Here is a 23,496-nt window from a genome sequence, read left to right on the forward strand (position 1 = left end):
TATATACACACACATATATATATACACACACACACACACACACACACCACTGTTGCTTAACCCTTAGCTTGGAGTTCAGACCTACAACACACTTGTATAGGACTGTCTTTCTGAGGACAACAGTCATGAATTTATTTTACACACATTAAATTTTGTATCATATTCTAGAGCCTGTTTTGGTTAGTCTTCTAAACAGACATGAACGATGTGTCCTTTAATATAGGAGGAAACTAAAAGTTTGTCTTTTAAGACTGTATTCCACAATTACATGTTTTTTTTGGTCATTTATTAAGCAATGGTTGTAATGTAATGCAATTAGAAATTAAAACAGGATAGATGAGAAAATTGTTAGTACATTAAGATCAGAAATGGCTCTATTACTGTTGCATTTCATTTGACTATGACCACAGGATAAAGGTGCTGCATGTTGTCTGCATGAAGAGGTGAAATTTGTTTAAAAAAAATGAACACGTTTTCTAGAAATGTAACAAAAGAAATGTGTTCCTTTAATTTAAAGTAAATGTTATGAAATATGGGTTTGTTCTTCCTTACTGATGCAACATCCTGCTTGTGATAAACTGAAATTAGCTTGAACATCCGTGAGGATTTCTGGTTTATAATCTATTTTTCTCTCTGTGAGAAAAGACCTGAGGAGCCACCTCATATAAGAGTGAATTATCACTGTTTTAGGTGATTAGTGTTTGTACTGTTTTTTAATAGTTTTCATACAATTCTTGGTTTTGATGGCATCTAAATCTAACAGTATGCAGATACCATGTTGACTTCAGACAATCTTATCTCTTCAGTGCTTAGAAAAGTCATTTGTGTGTGTATATATATATATATTTTTTTTTTTGTTTGTTTGTTTGTTTTTTTGTTTACTGTTTCTTCCTCTTTTTTTTCATGAAGGACTATGAACGTTCACTCCGACAACTCAGCCTTGATGACATTGAACGCTTGGCAGGACGATTGCTTAACCCGGAAGGCGAGAGCATGGATACCTCTTACATGGACTAATATATATATATATATATATATATATATATATATAATGGATAACTTAAAATTGATTTTTATGTTGTTTGTTGTTTTTTTTTTCCCTTATCCTGTCCGTCATTGAGGCTGCAAGCAGTGTGAGTGTGAGGCTGTGGAAAATGCAATGTTTTTAATTTGCAAAGGTTCCCTGGTGTGTGCCTAATCTGTGGCTGAGCCAATAAGAATAACAATAACAGTTGATTATCAGCTTTCTTTTATTTCCACCTAGAAAGGACTTGATTCAGGAAACACGGCCACTTTGCTCCACCTCTTAATAGTTCGGTAATGACTCAGCCTGATACAAAAGAATCCATTGACACTGTTTCACATGATTTCTGGCTGTTGCAAAATCCCAGGGGACACTATTTATTACCAATGTCTGTGCAAATCAATGACTTTTTCTGTTAAATTGTGAGAAAGCACATTTTATTTATAACACTGATGGTCACATTGTGCTATTTGTAAATACTGTACTGTATGTTTATAAATGCAAACATTAAAACACGGGAAAATGAATTATTTGCTCATATGTTGTGTGCAGAGTTTTTAAAGTCTTAGAAGTTTTAAGTTCATGTTGAAAAAGGATGGACTGGTGTAAAATCAAAGCACCAAGATATCGAAATTGAAAGTTTTAATTTTATGGGCTTCAGAAGGCGGGACTAAATGTCACGTCACAACCAATCAGCTGCGACGAACCATGATGACACTTGTTTTTTGACCAATCAGATTGAAGCCGTTTAAAACTACCTCTGACAGACGGTTCGTGGTGTTGCTGCCTATTTTGGACAAAGAGTTCAATTCAGATACAGGTTGTTTTTTTTAATGCTAAACTATTTTTCTTAAAGTATGATGAACCGACAAGTTGGATAAGAGATAATCTTGGGTCTAAGGTGAGTGCGAAACGAGTTTTGTTTTGGCGGCTAAACTAGCTTTAGCATTATTAAAGCTTGCACATCTTTCACTTCCTGTCTTTAGCGAACTGGAGTTAGCGACAATATCGAGTGTTTGGACCTTACCATTTGTTGCAATTTAACCTAGACTGAAGCTTATTATCAATAGTATACGTTGTTATATTAAAAAGCCTTTGCTCAGTAGCCTGAGATGATTGGTGGGGTTTGAATGGGGCCGGGGCGTTACTCCCCTCTCATCAGGACCACTGATGAAGCAACACCGTTTCCCCTTAAAACTCTTATTTAATGCAGTTTTTATCTCAATTACAATAATCTATTGCCTAGTTTTGTCCTGGTTGGACAGTGCTGTCTCTGTGTCAGACATTTGGAATAATCTGAGTTACTGCTGTACTTTCAGCTCAAGTGTCTTTAACACATTTAGTAGGTGCGGCTGGTGAGCTGGAAGGATGGAGACTCTGATTCCCACCATCAACCGGCTGCAGGAAGTCTTTCTGACTGTGGGAGCAGAGATCGTTCAGCTACCTCAGATAGCTGTGGTTGGATCTCAGGTTAGTAACAATTAGAGTCCAGTTTTCAGAAACTGAGTTATTTTGGATGACATGTTATTTTAGCACAAAATGCTGATTTGAACTTGTCATCTGTGTTATATTGTTTTCACTGTGTGCCATTACAGAGCAGTGGGAAAAGTTCTGTGTTGGAGTCTCTGGTTGGGCGGGACTTTCTGCCTCGGGGATCAGGAATAGTCACAAGACGTCCTCTGGTCTTGCAGCTTGTTAATGTTCCCCCCCTGAAGGAGAGATTAAAGTCTGAGACTGGTACCCCAATATAAATCTTCTCTGTGTGCGTGTTTCCACGTCAGGATGTTATGTAGACAGAGTTGAATTGAGTAAATGTCAGCTATCAGTTTCAAGAAACCCATGGATATCCCTCACTTTTCTAATTCACTGTTTCAAACTGCTCCTTGTTTCTTGTAGACCTTTGCTTTCTCTTTGCTAACATGTTGACTTTCTTCCTGTTTTCCTCTACCTGTTAGGAAATGGGGTTAAACAAAATGCCAAAAGCAACTATCCAGGTCTCTTGTCTATTTGATCTTTATGGTCTTATCTTTGTTTCTTGTGTGAACCCTTTCATTCCTTATGTTCACTCAGACTGTAATCTATCTGGCATGATTTAAGTTGTGATTTTATATCTTTGTTGCTCTAGTTTTTACCTGCTTTGTCTATAAAGCAAATTAAACTTTCATTGGTTCAGGTGTCAAAGCTGAAGAATGGGGTACATTTTTGCACTGCAAGAACCAGGTATATTTATCCTGGAAATGCAAATTTTGTCATCTTTTATGTGCCGAGCTCAAGTGGTGAGTCGTTCTCGTTCCTATTTTACAGATCTTCACAGACTTTCAGGAAATCCGACAAGAAATCGAAGCAGAAACTGCACGGAGTTTAGGTGACAACAAGGTGCAAAGAATGTTTTCACGTGAACCTAAAAAGGCTGAAACTTTAACTTTTTATATTTGATGAACATGTAATCATTTTTTAAAATCTTTTCCAGGGAATCAGTCCCGAGCCCATATATTTAAAGATTTTCTCCCCCAATGTCCTTAACCTCACTTTGGTTGATTTACCTGGAATTACAAAGGTAAACAGACTCTAGAGTCTCATCAGTGCTGATTGAATTTCATCTCCACAATCCTCACAGCGTCTTTGCTGTGGTTACAGTAACTTTGGCAACTTATTGTCGCCTCAGGTTCCAGTTGGAGATCAGCCAGAAGACATTGAGATTCAAGTGCAAGAGATGATCTTGTCCTTCATCTCCAATCCAAACTCCCTCATCCTCGCAGTGTCTCCCGCCAACTCTGACTTGGCCACCTCTGATGCTCTAAAACTGGCTCGTGAGGTCGATCCTGACGGTTAGACATTTCACTTTCCCTCTCTTGTTGCATATTATCTGATGGCTCTTAAGTATAGATGCAGGAAGATTTCAGTACAGTGAGGCTTAGTCTTTTTACTTAAGAGTCCCTTTAAATATTAACGTTGCTGTCATAATGCATTTTAATGGTTAGATAAATTGATAAGAGAGCATAAAATGATCATCAGGGAGGGTAGCAGATTCTAATTGAAGTGTCTGTTGAACAAATAAATCTTCATCAAATGTTTCCTCTGAACACTTTAAATCCCTCCCAACAGAAACTTCTTATCTGCGTGTTTTGTCATGCTCCAGTGCATGTTCTCCTGCTGGCTATTATAAATAGTATTTTTGTGTTTGTCAGGCCGTCGAACACTGCTGGTGATCAGCAAACTGGACCTGATGGATGCAGGAACTGATGCACTGGAAGTCCTATTGGGTCGAGTCATTCCTGTGAGGCTTGGGATCATTGGAGTGGTTAACAGGTTAGAAATAATGAACTTGTCTTTAATGATAAAACTCCTTCAGTTTATTTAGTTTATCACAAGTTAAGTTTATAAGTTTATTTATGGTGTCTGTTCTGCTTAATGTCCTCATTACCCTGGAAGTCTTCCTAAACTCCAACTCTTTTTGTTCGTAGGAGCCAGCATGACATCAATACTCAAAAGAGCCTAGAGGAGTCGATGAAGGATGAGCAAGCCTTCCTGCAACGCTATTATCCTTCGCTCGCGTCCCGTGCTGGCTCACGCTACCTGGCCAAAACTCTGAGCAGACTGCTCATGCACCACATCCGTGACTGCCTGCCAGAGCTCAAAACCAGAGTGACCGTGCTGAGTGCGCAGTACCAGGCACGGCTCAACAGCTACGGCCAGCCGGTGGAGGACCAGAGCGCCACTCTGCTGCAGATTGTCACCAAGTTTGCCAGCGATTATTGCAACACCATAGAGGGAACAGCCAGGCACATCCAAACGTCCGAGCTGTGAGTATCACCTCACTCCTGTCGCTTCTGCTCTGAAATGAATGGCTTGCTTTGATTTTACAAACATTTGCTGAATAAATGTTTAAAATCTGTTTCAAGTGCTGTTAATAGAAGATGAGCATGAACATTTGTTTTAAAATTTCCAAACTTTTGTTGTTCTTTTTTGTTTTTAAACTACATTTTAAGCACAACCCTGATCGCCTGCTAGTTTTGTTTACTTTTCGCTCTCTGAACTTTTTTTTCGAACGCTGTGTGGTTTAAAGAATTTAGTACATGAAACAGCAATTAACCACAGTTGGTGAGTAATGTTGCGTTTGTAATGTCCCGAGGGTAATATAAGTGTAAATTGAAGTGGAATCAGCGTCTTCTTTTGGGAACTTCATCTCTTCAGCTCTTTTCCCATCAGGCAATTAATTCATTTGACTATGTCGAGAGCAAATATTGACCCTTTTTGGTTGACTGCATTTAATTTGGGCTCCATTAACACGACTGACACGCAGAGCACCGGTGTCACAGCTGAACCCCTCTCCCCTGCAGTTGTGGAGGAGCTCGAATCTGTTACATATTCCATGAGACTTTTGGCCGCACTCTGCAGTCCATCGACCCCCTGGGAGGACTGACTGGTCTGGATATCCTCACTGCCATTCGCAACGCTACGGTGAGCTCCTGCTTCTCTTTGGGCAGGTCCTTGAACATTTATTCTGGTCAAGTTCTCTCGTTTGGATAAATGACTGGCATAATGATGGTCTTGGTCTGTGTTTGTTTGTGTGGTTTGCCCTGCAGGGTCCTCGACCTGCACTTTTTGTGCCCGAGGTGTCTTTTGAGTTGCTGGTGAAGAGGCAAATTAAGCGTCTAGAGGAGCCCAGCATGCGCTGTGTCGAGCTCGTCCACGAAGAGCTGCAGAGGATCATCCAGCACTGCTCCTCCTATAGCACACAGGTTAGCCAAGAGAATGAGATTCACACACACACTGGAGGTTTGTTAAAATACAGCTGAATTAATGAGAAAAACAACATGTCTTTGTTTGTTCAAGGAGCTCCTGCGATTTCCCAAACTGCATGATTCTATTGTGGAAGTAGTGACTGCGTTACTGAGGAAGCGTTTGCCAATCACTAATGAAATGGTAATTGACAGCCATCTTAAAATCATCTTTTTATTAATTATAACAAACCGTAAAAGTCCTAATGATGATCTGTTTTTTTTTTTAACAGGTGCACAATTTAGTAGCCATAGAGCTTGCCTACATAAACACAAAACATCCAGATTTTACCGATGCAGCGCAGGTCTCAGCATCTGTCAACAGTCAACAGGTAGATTTGGTGGTTTGTTTTCAAAAGGCACTTTTCATAACTCGTTCCTTCTGCCAAAGTACACAGCTGATGTTTGTGCTCTGTAAAGCCTCATTCTGTATTAGTACAAGTTAAAATGCCAGACTGTAAGAGTTGCTTTTCCCCTTTGATTTTTTTTTGGGGGGGGTCGTGCTTTCAGGCGGAGGCCATGGATGGAGGGAAACGCTGGAAGAACGAGAAGGTTGGGGAAGAGAAAACCCCAGCCACGGGCTTTGGCAGCCCGAGCAAAGGCCAGCCCATTAACCTTCTCGACACAGTGAGTGATGGGATCATCAGGAGAACCAAACATTTAGGATTTCCTTCTTGCAGGCTATCAAAGTTTAACTCGGCCCCCCTCTCTACCAGGCTGTTCCTGTTTCCCGCAAACTGACAGCCAGGGAGCAGAGAGACTGCGAGGTCATCCAGCGGCTCATCAAGAGCTACTTCCTCATTGTTCGCAAAAGCATCCAAGACAGGTTTGATTTGACTGGAACTGATCCAAAACCCTCTCTGCCCCCGTGTCTCATTATTGAAAGCCGTTTCCTGACTTCTGACTTGCACCTGTGCGTCTGCAGTGTGCCAAAGACAGTGATGCATTTCCTGGTGAACCATGTGAAGGAGCATCTGCAGAGCGAGCTGGTGGGTCAGCTCTACAAGCAGCCGCTGCTTCAGGAGCTGCTCATCGAGTCACAGGACACGGCACAGCAGCGAACTGAGGTCGCTCAGATGCTCGAGGTAAACCTGGATGAAGCCAGAAGAGCAAGTTTTATTTTTCTCTGCCATGTTAATCTAACCAGCCTCTATGCCTTTTGTTTTCTTCAGGCTCTCAAAAAAGCCAGTAATATCATCTCTGAGATCCGAGAGACCCACCTGTGGTAGCAGAAGTAGTGCACGAGTGTCTGTCAGGGGACAGCTTTGAGAGCTTGAGAGTGGATGTGAGTTTACTGTAAAGAAAGTGCTGCAGTTCCACAGTTTCCTCCTGGACTGATGACCGCAGCACATTTAGACCAACGTTTTCCCATTAGCTGTTGCTTTGTACTGTGAATGTTAATGTAGAGAGAACAAAATAGTCACTCAGGTCAAAAGTGTTGTTTCTAAGTTGAAAATGTGAGAAACAGCCGTGAACAAAATCCTTTCCACCCCCATGATGAGAAAGTTGTAAGGTTTTAGCTGTAATTGTGACGTTACCGTGCACCATACGTGAATTATTTAAATTATTTTGTTATCCAAAGATGTCCTCACTGCGCAGTTTATCCTGTAAACTGGGTTTTCTCTGAACCTCTCATCGCAGGTGCTGGTTATATTAAAATGAACATTTGGACCCTCACTTTTTTTTTTTTTACTTAACAGAAATCTAAACAAAGTCAAAAGTCATCTCTTGTTTATTCAGACTGCAGTACAACTCTGAAGATGCTCTACAGTCAGTTTCAGTTATTATCGGGCGACTCCACGTTGCTGTTTCATCTTTCGAGGGATTAATAATGTTGCTTTTATTATCCACAAACACATTTACATATCAGAATATTTGCACTGTTTCATAATAATACATGTTTGTGTTTGGACATTATGGAAAAGACCAGACATTCCCAACATGCATTTCCTTCTTCAGTATGTTAAAACGCTTGGATAACAATATTTGGTACCACTTTATAATAAGGCTCCCCTTATAGATGGCTAATAGTTTATAGATATGTTATTAATCCTCTATAAATACTTTATAAATCATTAATAACTGCTTATTATGCACGGGGACCGAGATGGTGTAGAGGCAGGGCAGCCGGCTTGGGACCCGAAGTTCGATCCCCAGTCACTGCACATCACGTGGCGTCTCTGGGCAGCACGTCTCATCCCCAAAATCCCCCCGGGCGCTTTCAATAGCTGCCCACTGCACCACCTGGTGGTGGATGGGTTAAATGCAGAGACTAATTTCGCCATTGTATGGAAACATACAGTGCTGACATTGTGATGACATTATTATTATTATTATTATTATTATTAATTAAGGGCACTTTTAAGTATCTGTAGTTGTAGAGACTTATAATGCAGTGATAAAGTACAATATTATATGCTAAATAAATAGGTTTACAAATGTTCATTGTGCTTATAGTAACTTATTCTGAAATGTTTAATAAAACAACTCTAGATGAAATATATAAGTGAACAGATTTGGCTCACTATTTGGCAACAAACTGCTCAGTTTTGTCATTTTTTCACCCTTAATTAATGCTTAATAAGCAGTAATGATTTATAAAGTGTTCATAAAGGAATTAACAACATATCTATAAACTATTTATTAGCCATCTGGGGGGAGCTTATTGGAAAGTGGTACCCAATATTTTGCTTTGTTACTTGAGAGTTGGTCAGTTTTGATTGTTTAAATATCTCTAAAAGGTTGTAGTCCCACGTATCTTTAAATCCAGATAACTTTCACGTCTCTAATTCAGATATTTCCGTGTTTTGCTGTGAGTGTAAAGATGACAACAGATGTTTCCATCTTGGCTCTCTTCAGTCACCCAAGCTGCCCCCGGGAGTGAGACTCAGGTTGCAGCTATTTTTGGCGTTCTCAACTCAAAATGTACTACACGTCCTAATTTCACCCACAGCCTCTGTGCCAATCATTTATTTATCTGTTGCCTGGTTTAACATCTCCCTTCAGTCTAAATCACTTACAACAATCAGCTATCTTAAACAATTATGCTTTCTCAGGAGGACTCTTTTTTTTTTTTTTTAATAGGATTATCAAGCTCTGTCTTTTTCTGTTTCTGAAAACCGTGTTCAAGGTTGCATGTGTGTGATCAGTATGCATGTGCAGAGGTGTGAATAAATGTATATTTTGTATAATTTAAATATAGATTATCTATCATGTTTTCTGCCTCTGAGTTCTTGCCTGCCAATATTTGTGACACATGTTTGTTGAATGGGTTCATAATTGCTCATTAAACTTAAACAATGGACACGTTCTCTGGTCAAAAGTCTGTTTTCTGCCGCAGCTACAGCTAAGTTGTTATGAGCACGTAGACGGTGGAAGGATCATGGTCAAGGTTCTTTATTGTCATTCGCATCACATGAGGTGGAACGATTGTGTGCACATCATCATGGTTGTATCATGGTAGAGTCTCTGTTTGTGTGTACGTCCACAAACCTTCCCATAACTTCGGACCTGCTCAAGATAATTCAACAAAACTTCATACACGTGCATGATCACTAGACGGAGTGTCGTGTATACCTTTCATCACCCCAGCTCCAAGGTCAATGTCACAAATCAAGGTCAAAGTTTATACAAGGCCTTCACTTGTCCAGGCCATTGCTATAGATTGTAGTATTTCTGTGTAATAGCTTATAATGTGCTGAATGGGGCACTCTGTTTTTGCGTCACTCTCAGTGGTGCAAAATTGTCTACTGCATTTTATTGACCATACTGGTCAAGATGTCTTTACCACAGTTACATAGTCAGGATAGAGATGGGGTGTCTTAATGATCAAACACATCAGAATCATAAGTGCCAGGTTAAAACCTCCGTTTCCTTTGTGTCTGTCAAATCTCATTTAAAATGTACTTCTCATGAATTTTGGAGTCCGGGCAGTCCAAGTTAAACATGAGCAGAGAAGTGATGAACGTGTTCCAGAAAAACTGGAGCTGGTCATTAAAGGTTGGTGAGAGTGTAAGATGTCACAGTTTTTATGTTTTTGGCACAGATGAATTAAATCTGCTGAATTCACGATCTCCACTGTTGTTTTTATTAGAGGCGCAGCAGAGAGCCAGATGGAGCAGCTTCATTTCACCTGCTCTAAGCCCCAGAATAAAGAACCTAACATGTAAAAACTCCCATCTGGTGAGCTTTTGAATTTGCTTGTACTCTCCCCTCCACTGTAACCAGTTATTCTGATCACCCTCTTAAAGCACACCCCACCAACTGAGACTGGACCAGACCATACCAACTCCAATATGATGGGAGGGTGATCAGCTGCAGCATCAACACAAATGCATCCTCTTTGTCACCTAGAATCCACTAAACAAGGACAGATTCCTCCAAAATGGCATTGCCACAAAGGTATACATTTCCCCTGGCTCCTCTGGTGCTGAACAGAGGCGTGCAGAGATGTTTGGAGCTGTTTTTCCCTCCTTGTGTTCCACAGACTGTTGAGCCAGTCAGAGCAGCCTGAACAAAGCCATGAGAAGGAGAGAGAGAAAGAGGGAGAGCTTCTGGGAAGAAATGTCTCTCCCTGACTCTGTCGCCTCGACAACCAGCTGAGAAAGGAGGGGAGGGAGGACCAGAAAGGGACGGAAGGGACTGTGGAGCATAAAAGAAGAGGAAAAACAACATGAGCTGCTGAAAACAGAAGATTCCTGCAGAGTGAGGAAGGAAAAGGGATTTTTGTGTAAGGTTTCCCAGGGTGCACCTTTCTCCTGATGAGTTATGAACTATGATAATAAAGCATTATATTATTTTTTCTCTCACATCAGTGCACGGAGCAGATGAAACCTCAGAGCACAAGTTCAGAACAATCAAAGTGGACCAGGCAGGCCTGTGCAGGCTCCACCTGTGATTCTTGCTCCGTCAGCCTCAGGTAAGTCCTCAGTGCTGCAGACATTTGCTTTGATTAGGGAACAGTTTTGACTTTCCTGCTGATGAAATGTAAATATGCTGATTGCTGGGGGCAGCCAGATATGCAGTAAGATACAAAATGACAGCACGCCATTTTAATAAATCAAAAGTTTGGTGTCCTTATATGTGTTCAGTGTATATTTATGCTGCAAAGTGGGAGAATTAAAAACAGAGAGTTGTGTTTGCTCTTTTTGTTTCACGAGGCTGAGCAAAATTAAAATAAAAATCCTCCCCAGCATGCTTCACTCACAGGACACATTGCTGCAAATCATTGACGGTCTCAGAAATGAACATCTCTGTTAGGTGATACAGAGTTTGACTTAAAGCTCAGACTCAAGAGTGTGGAAAGAATAGAAACACTGCGCGCACTCATGCATAAGAAACATATTCATAGAATAGCAGTGGTGGAATCAATGCCTCTGTAAACTGGGTGGTATTCTCACTGAGCTTACGTTGATGCTGAATGGGGTGCCCATGATGGATGAGATGGAGAGGGGATAAACTAATGAGGGTGTGACACGAGCAAAAACATCTCTCACCTTTGCTTGATAGAAATACAGAGAAAAGGCAGCAAGAAGGGTGAGACCAATGGGAAGGAGATGCAAAGAGCAGAAGTATGATGGAACTGCTGGGAACAATCGTGAAGCGAGTCGTAAGATGCTGGGATTGCTTTGAGCTCCCACTTCATGTGCAAGATGCAAACTGAAAGATCCAGAGGAGGGTGATTATACTGATGATCCACTTGTTTGTATTTTTTATTTTAGTCACGGTCATAATGGGCTTAAATGAGTCAGAGACTTTATTACACTTTTCTGTTTCAGCCTTTAACTGAGGGAAAAACCTAATCTAATACAATAAAAAAGGTAACAAATTGTTGGCATTGCTTAAAAAAAAAAGAAGTCTGATCCAAACAAACAAACAAAACAAAAAAAATTAGGGGTGCACCGATAACGGCCGATTTATCGGCCCCGAGTTCCTTAATTTGGGGAAATCGGAAATCGTCCGATACTTGCATGAGAAATCGATTTTGTTTTAACAACAATTGTCTGAACTTCATTTATATTTCAGAGCACTACCTCATGGCCAGTTAAATTAATCTGTATTGTTTCAAGGATATTATTCAAGGGTATATTTTTCAATAAATTAAGATTGGAAATTGAAAGTGCATTGTGACTTTACAACACCTGACAGTGTCGCTTATAAAACAAAATCGGTATCGGCCAAAATCGGAATTGACAGGTCAGACGTTTTAGAAATCTGTGATCGGCCAGAAAACTGCAATCGGTGCACCCCTAAAAAAAATAGCACCACATACTGTATGCTCAGCTGTCAATGCACCTCTGGATGAAATCTTGCTGGATGTACAAGACATTCCTAACTTGAATAAATCCTCTTGCGATTCATCTTAAATTTTCCTGTTGTACTGTTTATTCCTCCATCCATTATCTTTTCCTGCTTCTTCCTTTTCGAGTCGAGGGGGTCACTGGTGCCCATGTCCAGCAGTCACTGTGCGAGAGGCGGGGGACACCCTGGACTGGTCTACAGTCCATCACAGGGACACATAGAGACAAACAACCGTTCATTATCTCACACCTAGGGACAATTTAGAGTTGTCAATCAGCCTAACATGCATGTTTTTTGTCTGTGGGAGAAAACCCACACATTCACGGAGAGAACATGCGAATTCCAATCAGAAAGGTTCCAGGCCGGGATTTGAACCGGCGACCTCGCTGAGAGGCGACAGCTCTACCAGAGTCAGAGGTTTTATTGTCATTCAGCTACGTACAAGTACAAAACCGAGTTCCTCCAGGATCACGGTGCAACACAGAACATAAAGTGAAAAACAACATAACACACAGTGCAGACACACAACAGAACAATAAATACAAAAATACATCTAACCTCATCTAAACATTCTGATCTAAACAAATAATTAGGAGAAGAGAGACACGTGTTGACTAGTACATGTGTAGGTGGTGCATGGGTTAGAAACATGTTCTGATATAGCAGCGTAAAGTTTTTCTATTTTTATAGCAGCAACTGAGACCGTGCTGTTCTGTACTGTTTAATTCATTAATGCAAATATTTCAATAATATAACCGTTAAAAAAAAGACTGTTTGCACAGGAATGTGCTAGTTGTAAAAATGTTATGAGGCTTTTTCAAATTAAGACATTTAGCAACAGGCAGTAGAACTGCAGATTAAACTGGGCGTAGCTCTTATAAGTTATTGAGTCTGTGTAACAGAGTTGCATTTGGGCCAAAATATTCGATCTGACCTGGCCCCAGCCCATAGCCATCATTTCTGAACCCCACCCAACCCGACGAATTAACAATAACTACAGGTCCAAACCTGAAAAAAACCCTGACATTTTTAATTTAAGCTTTGACTGCTTACTATAGTTATTAACAGTCGGCGGATGTGCGGCTGAATAAAAGTGGCAGAAGATCAGAGCTGAGGGGGTGTCATGGCCGTCAAAGTGCATTAAAACCCTGTTCCTGCCTGCATTCTGCATTATTCAGACACGGACCCTGCTCTGACATGTCTGCTTTGGGATCTCAACTGTTTGGGTCGTCGGCCGGGTGTGTCTGATGAGTTCAGTGGCTGAACGTCCATTTGGGCAATGGGTCACTTCCTGGCAGTATAGTCCCATATGAAGCTTAACTGAACTTTATTTTACATCTTTCAAGGCCGGTCAGCTCGCGGTGAAATGGCTGCATGCTGCTGGTGAATGTATGACATGCCATGTTGCCATATAATTGGATCGCAGTTGATCTGCTGACGCAATCAAAAGCCCAACACCGACCCAGCCTGCCCATCCAGCACATTATCATGGCCTGGTCCGCCCCGAATTCGTGTCGGGCCGGGCCGGGCTTTGGGCCTGGGTTAGAAATGACAGCTCTACTGTGTAAATAGTTGTGATCACAACTTAATTTGCAAAAGGCCTCAAAGCAAATGTTTTAGTGTATAAATTTAAGTTAAGCTAAATTAGATTTATGGTGTATGTGACATCTCAGACAGTATGAATAAAGTTTCAAACTGCACAACACATCCCACTACAAGCAGCTGATGTACCTCTAAAAGCAGCAGGAGCAGGTGAGCTGCGTCACTTAAAAATAAATCAAAAAGCCAGAGAGGAAGTTCCTAACTGATTTAAATATGAGGCAAGGTCAGGTTAACCGCTCGCACAACATACATGATACAAGAGGAGGGGGAGTGAGCCTGAACTCGTGCACATCATTACTTCTTCGTTCGTTAATCCGTTCCAGTTTTCAGTATATTACTACATGACAAAGATTCTCATGACTAAAAATAACACTGCTTCATTAAACAAAATGCAGCTTTTATTCCAATAAATACAAAACACATGACGTCAAGTGACTGGATTTTTAACCCACACCTGCACAGGGTTTAAATGGAGTTCTCTTAATCCCTGCAGAATAAGTGGCAGCGCTGAACATTTCTGACGTCTTGTAAACACATTAGTTATACTAGGCTCTGCAGTGCTTCACAGCTGTGTGCGTTGCTCATAATTATTGAGCACGAGGTGTAATGTTCTTCAACACGGAGGAGCGGCGGACTCATCTGTGAGAGAGAAATGGATGTGTCCCGGAGGCCGTGCATCACTTTCTGCTGCTGTGTACCTGCAGCTGTTGTAAGACACGTGTAAACAGGCGAGGGTTAGCAAAGAGCTGTGACTAATAATGAGCACTGCTTTTCAAAGAGCTTCACTAAGTTCTCCAAAGTGACAGATTGTATTTCTAACCTATCATTTCAAAATGGGGACAGCATTACAGCTGTGGAGATGAAATTATTATTAATACTTAACATGAAATATCTTCACAGATGATGGAGGTGCTGTTTGGAAAATGGCTGTGGATCTCCAGTCATTACCAGAGCTCTTCTCTCCTCTTGTTCCTTTGCACTCCTCCCATCATATTGCTGCACTCGTCTGTTCCTCCTCTCGTCTCCTGCCAATGCGAGTACAATCATTAAAACAAGACAGAGAGGCAGAAACAAAACCTAACAGGATTAAGTAAATCTAATTACCAAGATCAGCAGATGTATTCAGTTTCATTGCCCTTAAACACAAAATTATAGCTCACATTTTGCATTCAAGACCGAACACCTAACTGGTTCTTTATCTCGGAGGAAATATGAGAGTCTTCTGCATTACAGAAGAAAATGTAAAACAAACGCATAACGGTGCTTATTTCAGAATAATGGTTCTTGATGGCTGCAGTTAGCCAGTGATTCTGCGTACAGACAGCAGCCGGTGAATTGGATTCAGATATTATTTTCAAAACAGATGCTGGTGTAATCAAGTGGTACCTGAAAATAAGTGGATGGATGGCTGAATAACGGTGTATTTGTTTGAAACACCGTGCTTCATGAATATATCTGTCTTCCTAGGGTGCAGGTAGTTCACGCTCACACTCCTTCCCCCCGCTTTTTTTAAAAACAGCACAGCTGTCCTTGGCTGTGCACTACGATAACACGCTAATTAATAAAACCAAGAGTTGTTCAGTTGAATAAAAAAGCCAAAACGTGTCCACGACTTACAGAATATTAGATTTGGTGTGGAGTTCTTGTTTTTTTAACTTTATTGTCATATATTGCATAAAAAGGGGGCAATGTGGAATAAAACAGCATTAGCTCATTGGAGTCCTGTGGATATTTCACATAAAAAGCTCTCTCTCTCTCCCCCCCCTCTCTTGAAAAGCAAAGAGCTACAGCTTTTAACGATGTGGTCATTACACACGTCCATGAGCTGCTCCATTATCACTGAACTGCTGACTTTGTCGCACACGGTGGCCATACTGATTGACTGCTGCAGACACGCATGTCCTCTGCTGTAACTCATATTTAACGCCCAGTGTTCCTTGAAGGAATATTAGTTTTAACTAAGATCATCTTATGTTGAGAAATGACCACGTTGTAGCATTTTAGTCAAACCTTGTGGAGAATGTCGTGCACCATCTTGTGCGATTATATCATTTCAATTCAGTTCAACCTTTATTTCTACAGGTTAGTCTCACTGAGCCTCAAGGACTCGTTTACAAGAGAGACCTGGTTTAAACAAAGAATGATGACGATGGTAGACAGTTATTTTAAAAAAGCATATAAAATGAAAAGTAAATGGAAGAAATTAAATTAAAAAAATGAAAACAAAACCAGCTACATTATAAAGTGATGTAAAATACTAAAAACAGGAACCTGTCTGCGTTGGTTCTTGCCAGAAACTTAGCAGATGTTTGAAGCCACGTAGAGAGGTCAAGGTCGAGAGCTTCAAATCTTTTTGCAAGATGTTCCAGGAAACGGGAGCGGAATAGGAGAAAGCCCTTTTTGCTAAGTTCGGTCCGCACTGAGGGAACACTGCAGGTAATAATGTCCTGAGAGCGCACGCTGTAGCTGCACTCATGCAGAGACATGTAGGAGGAGATGTATGAAGGCAGCAGACCAAGAAGTGATTTAAAGATGAAAATGTACTAGTGAGAGAGTCTGCGTGAAGTTCATGATGACCAGTTAACCAGTGAATACAGGGTGCAGTGGTGGGTACGGTAGTTACAGCCAGTTATGAATCTTAGTGCACCATGATAGACAGCATCCAACATCTGCAGGGTTCTTGTTGGAGCGTTCATGTAAATAATGTCACCATAGTCAATGGAGTGAAGGAAAGTCACAGATACAAGGCGTTTTCTAGCATTCAGGGTTAGACAGGATCTGTTTTTGAAAAATAAACCCAGTTTAACTTTCAGTTTCTTTACCAAGTTTTTGACATGGAGCTTAAAAGAGAAATGCGAGTGGACCAAGATACCCAAATATTTATAGGAATCGACAATTCAATAGAGACACCATTCGAAGATAAAATTGGGGGAAGAAATGCTGGGACCAACTTCCTGTTTGAAAACAACATCCCTTTGGTTTTGTCAGCATTTAGCACCAGTTTGAGATGGAACTAATCAGACTGGATGATGTTGAACGTAGACTGTAAAAGCTGGAGAACCTTAACTGTTTTAGCTCGACAGTAAACAACTGTGTCATCAGATGTGTTAGTGCTCAGTGATCACTTTTGAACGTTTCATTAAAATCTGAGGAATAATAATAAACTTGTGTGAAAAATGGAAACTACTGTTTTTTTTCCACTCTGGGAGTGTGCTGTTTGTGGGATTCAGTTTTATATGGTGGGCTCCTCAGACTGAAGAAGTCCTTCGGATGAAGAACAAAACGTCTCAGCAACAAAAGAAACCATCCAGATGACCTAAATGAACATTGTTGGATTTATACTTGAATTAATGAGCATGAACTTTGGTGAAACTACCGTACATTTCCACAAACCAATCCGCCTGCAGTTCACTTTAAGATTCAGCCTCTAAACAATTGTTCAAACTAAGGAAGCTTTGACTGTTAATTTTATTAACGAAACATTATAAATTTAAATGTTCTCCTCTTTATGATGGGTTTCCACTGCAGCCATAGAGCTGCTTGCAGCTTTGTTTCACACATAATCACGATGCAGTTTCTTACCTGGCTGACCTTAAAGCTCAGCTCTAAAGACACTAGATAAATTGCCCACAGTTAGCATGCACCGTGCACGCCACCACCAGAATGCAAACACAAGATAGCGTAGACGAGCAAAAACAAGTGGCACCTATTGACACCGTTAGTGAAAGGCTGCCCATCACAGGAGATAAACCTGCAGCTCTGTTCAACACCCCTCTCGCTCCTTTTGTCAGTAATTAGACGAGTGAGATGATTTAATTTGGTGTAAAGTGGTCTTGACTGCGCCTTGACTCTTGACATGCAAACACCCACCAGCAGACCCTCTCCAGGTGATAATACCTGACAGAGAGAGGGATCGAATCACAGCTTTTATTCAAGCTCATGTGAGCAGCATCTTAAAGCATGGGCCTGCCAGCCACCTTTTTTAATAAGTCCTTGAAGTCCCCCCCCCCCCCCCAGTGTCTTTCTTCATACAAGCCTGCCAGTGGGTCAACAGCTGTTTGAGGACATACTTTCTCTTGTGTCCTTGCTTGCTCAGTACAACCTTTCTGCGAGTTACCCTCTCCTTCGTTTTGTTTAATGCTTGTGTTGACTGCTGGCAGCTCAAACATCTATTTCATGCTCAGGTTCACTTACTGGAGGAGAGCAAAGGCAGAGGGAGCTGTGTGCGTGAGTAATAATCATGTGGGTTGCTTTCAGGTGCCAGCATGGATGTGGAGGATGAGGCGCTGCTGTTTCAGACCAGCTGGGGTGGTGAGGAGGAGGAAGAGGAGGAAGAAGAAGAAGAGGACGAGGATGGAATGACACATGCTGCTGGTCAGAGATGTTTATGTGGGGTGTGGAGGGCAGTGGGGTGGGTTTACACACAGCCCTGGGCTAGTGGAGTGGTTTTAGGGGTGGCCTTCCTGCTGCCATGTGCCCTGTTTGCCTACATGCTGCTCTACTGCCCTCCTCTGGACATAGACCTCTCCTACAGTGCCTTCGAGGTTCACAGCCACTTCTCAGCAGAGCGCTTTGATGCCCTCACCATTGCTGTAAAGACTCAGGTGGGGTCCTGGGACAGACAGAGGCGTGACACAGAAAACACGGAGGCTGAGGCGCTGCAGGAGCTTCTGCTGGAGAAGCTGGGGACAAAGAGCGTCGTCTTCTCTCAGCTGAACAGCACTTTACAGGCAGAAGATGATCAAAAGAGAGGAGCGGCGGAGAGGGATGCGAGGACAGAATCTGATGTGAGTCAGAGGGAGATGAGGATGGACAGGAGCTCAAATCCCAGACCAAAGGAGGAGAGATTACATGTCAGCAATTCCTCCTCCTCTCTGATGAGGAGGCGCAGGTTTGCTTCCAACTACTATATGCAGAGCCAAGCTCTGTGGAGGATCGAGCTGGTGTTTGTGGCTCAGGGGCAAGGTGATCGCAACATCTTCACTCCAGAGCGCCTGCAGACAGTTCACCGTGTGGAGCGCCTGCTCATGCAGCACCCGCAGTTTCATCAGTTCTGCTGGAAGCCAATGGAAATATTACGGGACCTGCCATTGGGACCGTCTTACTGCTCCCCACCCAGCTCTCTTCTGTCTTACCTCTACCCCACTGAAAGAGGGGGAAAGATCTACTATGATGGAATGGGGCCAGACCTGGCTGATATTCAGGGTACGTCCACACAGTCACACAAGTCATCAATGACTCCCTTCTAACTAAACGGCTGATTCACCAGTTTGTGTTTTGTTGTAGGCTCTTTAAGTCTGGCCATAACCCACCCACAGTTCTACTGGTACGTGGATGAAAGTCTGTCTCCAGAGCGTCTGTCCTCCTCGCTCCTACGCAGCGAGATCCACTTCGGCGCTCCTCTGCCGTCCTACTACTCCCTGCAGGACCGAGCAGATGAGCAGAGAGCTCACTTTAAAAACTTTGTGGTTCAGTATGCAGACATGCTGGCCAAGCAATCCACCAGGTCAGAGCAGCCTCAACTCTGAGTCCGAGTTCAATCCATTCAGGTGTTTCTGTATATTTGTTGTTAGAGCATCACCAGAAAGGTTTTCTAATCTGCTTCTCTCCGTGCAGTCAGGTGAAGGTGCTGTATGGAGGGACAGAGCTGTTTGATGATGAAGTCAGACACACCTTCTACAACGACATGATGCTGGCTGTCTTCAGCGGAGCCTGCATCACTCTGCTCGTCTACATCCTGACCTCTTTTTCTGGTGCAGTATGGCCGGTTTTGCTTCGCTTGTGCATAGATCACATGTTTGAACTTAGTTTGGATTCACCTGAAAGTTTACAGACTTTGCTCTCTTGTGTCTTTAAAGTCTTTTTGACTTTCTTCGGTCTTGCTGGCATCGGCCTGAGCTGTCTGATGGCTCTGTTTTTGTACCACGTTGTCTTTGGGGTGAGGTACCTCGGCATTCTCAACGGAGTTGCGGCATTTGTTATCATTGGAATCGGTAAGATGTGTTCACTTATTGTTTTTCTTGAGGAGTATACTGTCACTTCTGTTTTACTGATTTAAAGCCTTTGCTTTATTTAACCTACAGACTGAAACCAAAATAGTGTCAAAGGTTCAAAGGTTTTTCAAACTCTTACCTCCTATACTTTTCTTAACTTTTTTCAGCTTAATTATGGTAAATTTCAATTCAGTTCAGTTTATTTATATAGCACCAATTACAACAGAAGTCATCTCAGGTCACTGAGCAGAAACATTCATATATAAAAAATAAGATACAATTATTTATCTGAGGAGCAGACTGCTTTGAATTTAACTCCATCACAGACTCTCATCTTGAGCAAGAATGAAGGCGACAGTGGAAAGGCAAAACTCCCTCGTGAGGAAGAAAACTTTAGCAGAACCAGGCTCAGGACAAGCATCCATCTGCTTTGACTGGCTGGGTTTGAGAGGAACAGATACACAATGGCAGGTCAAGAATCACATGTTAAGAGAGAAATAATATCAAATGAAAACTAAAAAAGGAAAAAAAAACAAAAATAATTGAATGTTTCAGGTAAAATTGGGAAAGTAAAATACTTAGGTTGTAAGTTGCTGCAAAAATAAAACTTTTGATTTTGCTGTTTGATTCGGATTTTATATTAATTGTTTATGGAGCCATCTATTATTTAATATTAGCTGCGTATGATACAATAATAGGTGCAGCTATTTTCAGACATTTACATCAGCACAAATGCTCTTCATGAATGTTCTTGATAAATATTGTTTTTTGTCAGCTAACCTATGGTTTATTCAAAAAACAATTTCTGACATATAAGTACAAAGTATTTGGTAGTTTTTCTTTTCTTAAATCTCACATTTGATGAGCTCTCAGTATCTAGTATAAATCTTTATAAATCAAGTATAAAGTGTTGAAAGTATAAAGTATTTCTCTCAAGGATGTAACAGATAGAAAAAAATAGAAACACAAAGTTTAATTACAATATCTCTAAATTGGCTTGTATTGACAGTAAATTGTTTTTTTTAGTAAAAATGGTCCAGCTGTAAACAGCTAAACCGTGGACAGATTAGTATCTTCCTGGCATCTTGTCATCTCAGAGGTAATCCAGGCAGAGAAGTCACATGACCGCCCATCAGACCAGCACATCACACGCTCTAAAGATGCAGGAATTATTTGTTCAGTTTTCTGTCGTATAAGTTGTTGTACATCTGAGAAAGACATTTTGTTATGCTTCGACAATAAGGATATGGACAAAGACTTGATCTACTTCACCCAACTTCTACTTCTCCTGGGAAAATTTCACATTCGCAAGAAAAAGTGGTCAAACTCCAAGTCAAGGATGACGCACTTCAGCAAGGAACTTTACATATACAGCCACAATTCAAGGACTTGAAAACAAAAAGGCAATGAAGCCATCTCAGTTTTAGAAAAGCTCAATGTGAGTTTATCTATATAAACTGTAAATAGATTGTTTTGTATCTTTTTAGACTTTTATACCTTTTGTACCATTTTATAGTTATATTGTTCTTTTTTATACTTGTATACTATTACTTCTGTGCCTGTAAATATACCCCTGGCAGTCACATGTTTGTAATGTTGATAAAATCTTAATAATAAAAACAAAAACAAAAAAATGCAGGAATGTGCTTCCTGGGTCACAAAAGTAACGGAGCCAAAGCACAATCTGAACGATTAACCCAGAATCAGCTGGTCCAAATCCTGGTGCTGGGGGGGGAGCAAAAATCAGTAGATTGTCTAAATTCACATAACTTTTCAAGAGTTTGTCTAATCATGGTAGTTAAATTGGTTAATTCTCACCTCTAACAGGCTCTGATCCAACCAAACCCAAACAGCTGCTTCTCGTTTTCTCAGAACCTGCCAGTTCCCCCTCCTAATTCCAGTCTTCATGTTTTGTTTTTACCTCTATGTAATCAAGGGAACATATTAAACTGTTCTTGAAAGTAAAAACAATGCACTCTTTTTTTACAGTGCACTGATCCGAAGCATTCTCACACTCCTCTGCTCTTCACCTCTCAGGTGTGGATGATGTGTTCGTGTTCATCAGCACCTTCAGACAAGCCTCTCACCTGCGGCAGCCTCAGGAGCGAATGATCTACACGATAAAAACAGCCGGCAGGGCGACATTCCTCACCTCCTTCACAACGGCAGCTGCCTATGCTGCCAACACCTTCTCCCAGGTAATCACGGAGGAGAAATGCAGCATTTAATGGGATCTTTATGGGAAATATGGCTCCTCTGGTGTGGATGAATAGAAGCGCCGCTCTCAGCAGACAGCCAGATAAGCACAAATTGAATGTTTCAAGGTCGTTTACAGTGTGCTACATTTAACTGACACTCAGATCCCAGCCGTGCATGACTTTGGCCTGTTCATGGCCCTCATTGTCAGCTGCTCCTGGCTTTGGGTGTCTGTCCTGATGCCAGCAGCTCTGTGTATCTGGACTCAGCACGTGGAGCCTCACGAACACGCCTGGCTGAACTGGTGAGCGGTTATTTTCTTGATTCTGTGTGAGATTGTTTTTCTTCAGCTGAGATCCCTTCAGCTGTCTCTCACTTTAAACTCTCTCCTCTCTGAAGCGTGAAGTTGTTTTTGGGCCTGTCCTCGAGCTACAGTCCTTTGTCAGATGAGGATGATGATGTGGCACTTCTGTCGGTGGAGATGGAGCCAGGTGTGATTATTATCTCCACTTGCAGTAGATGGAAAGGGAATGCGTCCAGGCTGTAAAACGTGGCTGTTCAGGCACCACTAAATCCGCTACCTTTTGTCTCCATCAGGCTCTTGTGACACAGATGGAGACACAGGCATTCTGTCCCTGTCGGTGGACACGTCTTTGTCTCCTCCAGGGCTGCAGCAGATGGGCGTGGTCAGCACAAAACTTCAGAGGGCCCTGAATCACTTAGTGGCTGAGCCAGCAGTGAAGCAACGGAAAGCTGTTCTTGGTGAGCTTCAACATTAAGTTATTATTATTATTTAAATAGATCTTTTTGAAACCATGCTGCAATTTTACATAAAAACAGGCAGAGAGATTTGTAAAAATATGACACATTAAAGGATAATAAACAGACAATGAAACAATGTAAGAGTCCCAACTCTGGTGAGTTAAACACTTAAAAAGGTCCTGATGCATGCTCAATAATCCAGGTAGAAAAATCTAAAAAACTTAAATCTGGTCCTCTGGACGTTCAAAAAAAATGTGACTCCAGTCAGCCATCAGGTGAAAAGGAGGAATCCCAGACCCAGACCTGTGGTCATTCCATATGTTGAGGGAGTATCAGAGAAACTGAGACGTTTATTTTCTAAACATAACGTCCCAGTGACTTTTAAACCCCAAAATACATTACGGCAAAGACTGGTTCATCCCAAAGATCCAGTCCCCCGGCACAAACAAAGTAATGTTGTGTATGCTGTGCAGTGTCAGGAGGGCTGTGATCAGTCTTACATCGGGGAAACTAAACAGCCACTGGCCAAAAGGATGGACCAGCACAGAAGATCAACATCATCAGGCCAGGACTCTGCGGTCTACACTCATCTCCAGGCCAGCGGTCACTCTTTCAGGGATGAAGATGTTCACATCCTGGACAGAGAGGAACGATGGTTTGAGAGAGGAGTAAAGGAGGCCATCTTTGTGAAAAGAAATCGTCCATCGTTAAACAGGGGTGGAGGCCTCCGGGTTCAACTGTCCCCCTCTTACAATTCTGTGATTGCTAGTATCACTCAGCCCTCTGTGAACAGTAAACAGCCATCAGTGTGCTAATGATCCATTGTTAGGCTGATGGT

At 41.7% G+C, this 23,496-nt stretch overlaps 4 protein-coding genes across 4 annotated transcripts in view; 2 read left to right on the forward strand and 2 right to left on the reverse strand.

Moving 5' to 3' along the window:
- acsl2 (acyl-CoA synthetase long chain family member 2) overlaps positions 1 to 23,496 on the reverse strand; it is a 180,440-nt gene that overhangs the window by 57,339 nt on the left and 99,605 nt on the right. The gene's annotated exons all lie outside the window — the stretch shown is intronic.
- Positions 1 to 23,496, reverse strand: part of prkg1l (protein kinase cGMP-dependent 1, like) — a 155,914-nt gene that overhangs the window by 21,719 nt on the left and 110,699 nt on the right. The window lies entirely within an intron of this gene.
- Positions 2,393 to 7,381, forward strand: si:dkey-32e23.4 (dynamin-1-like protein). The gene is made up of 17 exons (XM_037681114.1): positions 2,393 to 2,494; positions 2,620 to 2,761; positions 2,980 to 3,018; positions 3,198 to 3,244; positions 3,329 to 3,400; positions 3,495 to 3,581; positions 3,690 to 3,852; positions 4,213 to 4,333; positions 4,489 to 4,827; positions 5,365 to 5,485; positions 5,611 to 5,766; positions 5,861 to 5,950; positions 6,039 to 6,137; positions 6,316 to 6,432; positions 6,522 to 6,631; positions 6,731 to 6,890; positions 6,978 to 7,381. Exons 1-17 carry the CDS (start codon positions 2,393 to 2,395, stop codon positions 7,032 to 7,034), a joined length of 2,022 nt encoding a protein of 673 aa, XP_037537042.1. The 3' UTR covers positions 7,035 to 7,381.
- The window catches only part of disp3 (dispatched RND transporter family member 3), a 20,945-nt gene continuing 7,788 nt past the window's right edge, over positions 10,340 to 23,496 (forward strand). The window contains exons 1-10 of the mRNA XM_037681106.1: positions 10,340 to 10,534; positions 10,620 to 10,723; positions 17,965 to 18,912; positions 18,994 to 19,213; positions 19,324 to 19,460; positions 19,566 to 19,700; positions 21,738 to 21,898; positions 22,061 to 22,200; positions 22,296 to 22,387; positions 22,494 to 22,658. Coding sequence (XP_037537034.1) covers positions 17,973 to 18,912; positions 18,994 to 19,213; positions 19,324 to 19,460; positions 19,566 to 19,700; positions 21,738 to 21,898; positions 22,061 to 22,200; positions 22,296 to 22,387; positions 22,494 to 22,658 — 1,990 coding nt within the window. The 5' untranslated portion in view covers positions 10,340 to 10,534; positions 10,620 to 10,723; positions 17,965 to 17,972. The remainder of the gene's footprint in view (positions 10,535 to 10,619; positions 10,724 to 17,964; positions 18,913 to 18,993; positions 19,214 to 19,323; positions 19,461 to 19,565; positions 19,701 to 21,737; positions 21,899 to 22,060; positions 22,201 to 22,295; positions 22,388 to 22,493; positions 22,659 to 23,496) is intronic.

This window comes from Nematolebias whitei, chromosome 8, assembly GCF_014905685.2.
Source record: "Nematolebias whitei isolate Nwh7 chromosome 8, NemWhi1, whole genome shotgun sequence".
Lineage (NCBI taxonomy): Eukaryota > Metazoa > Chordata > Actinopteri > Cyprinodontiformes > Rivulidae > Nematolebias > Nematolebias whitei.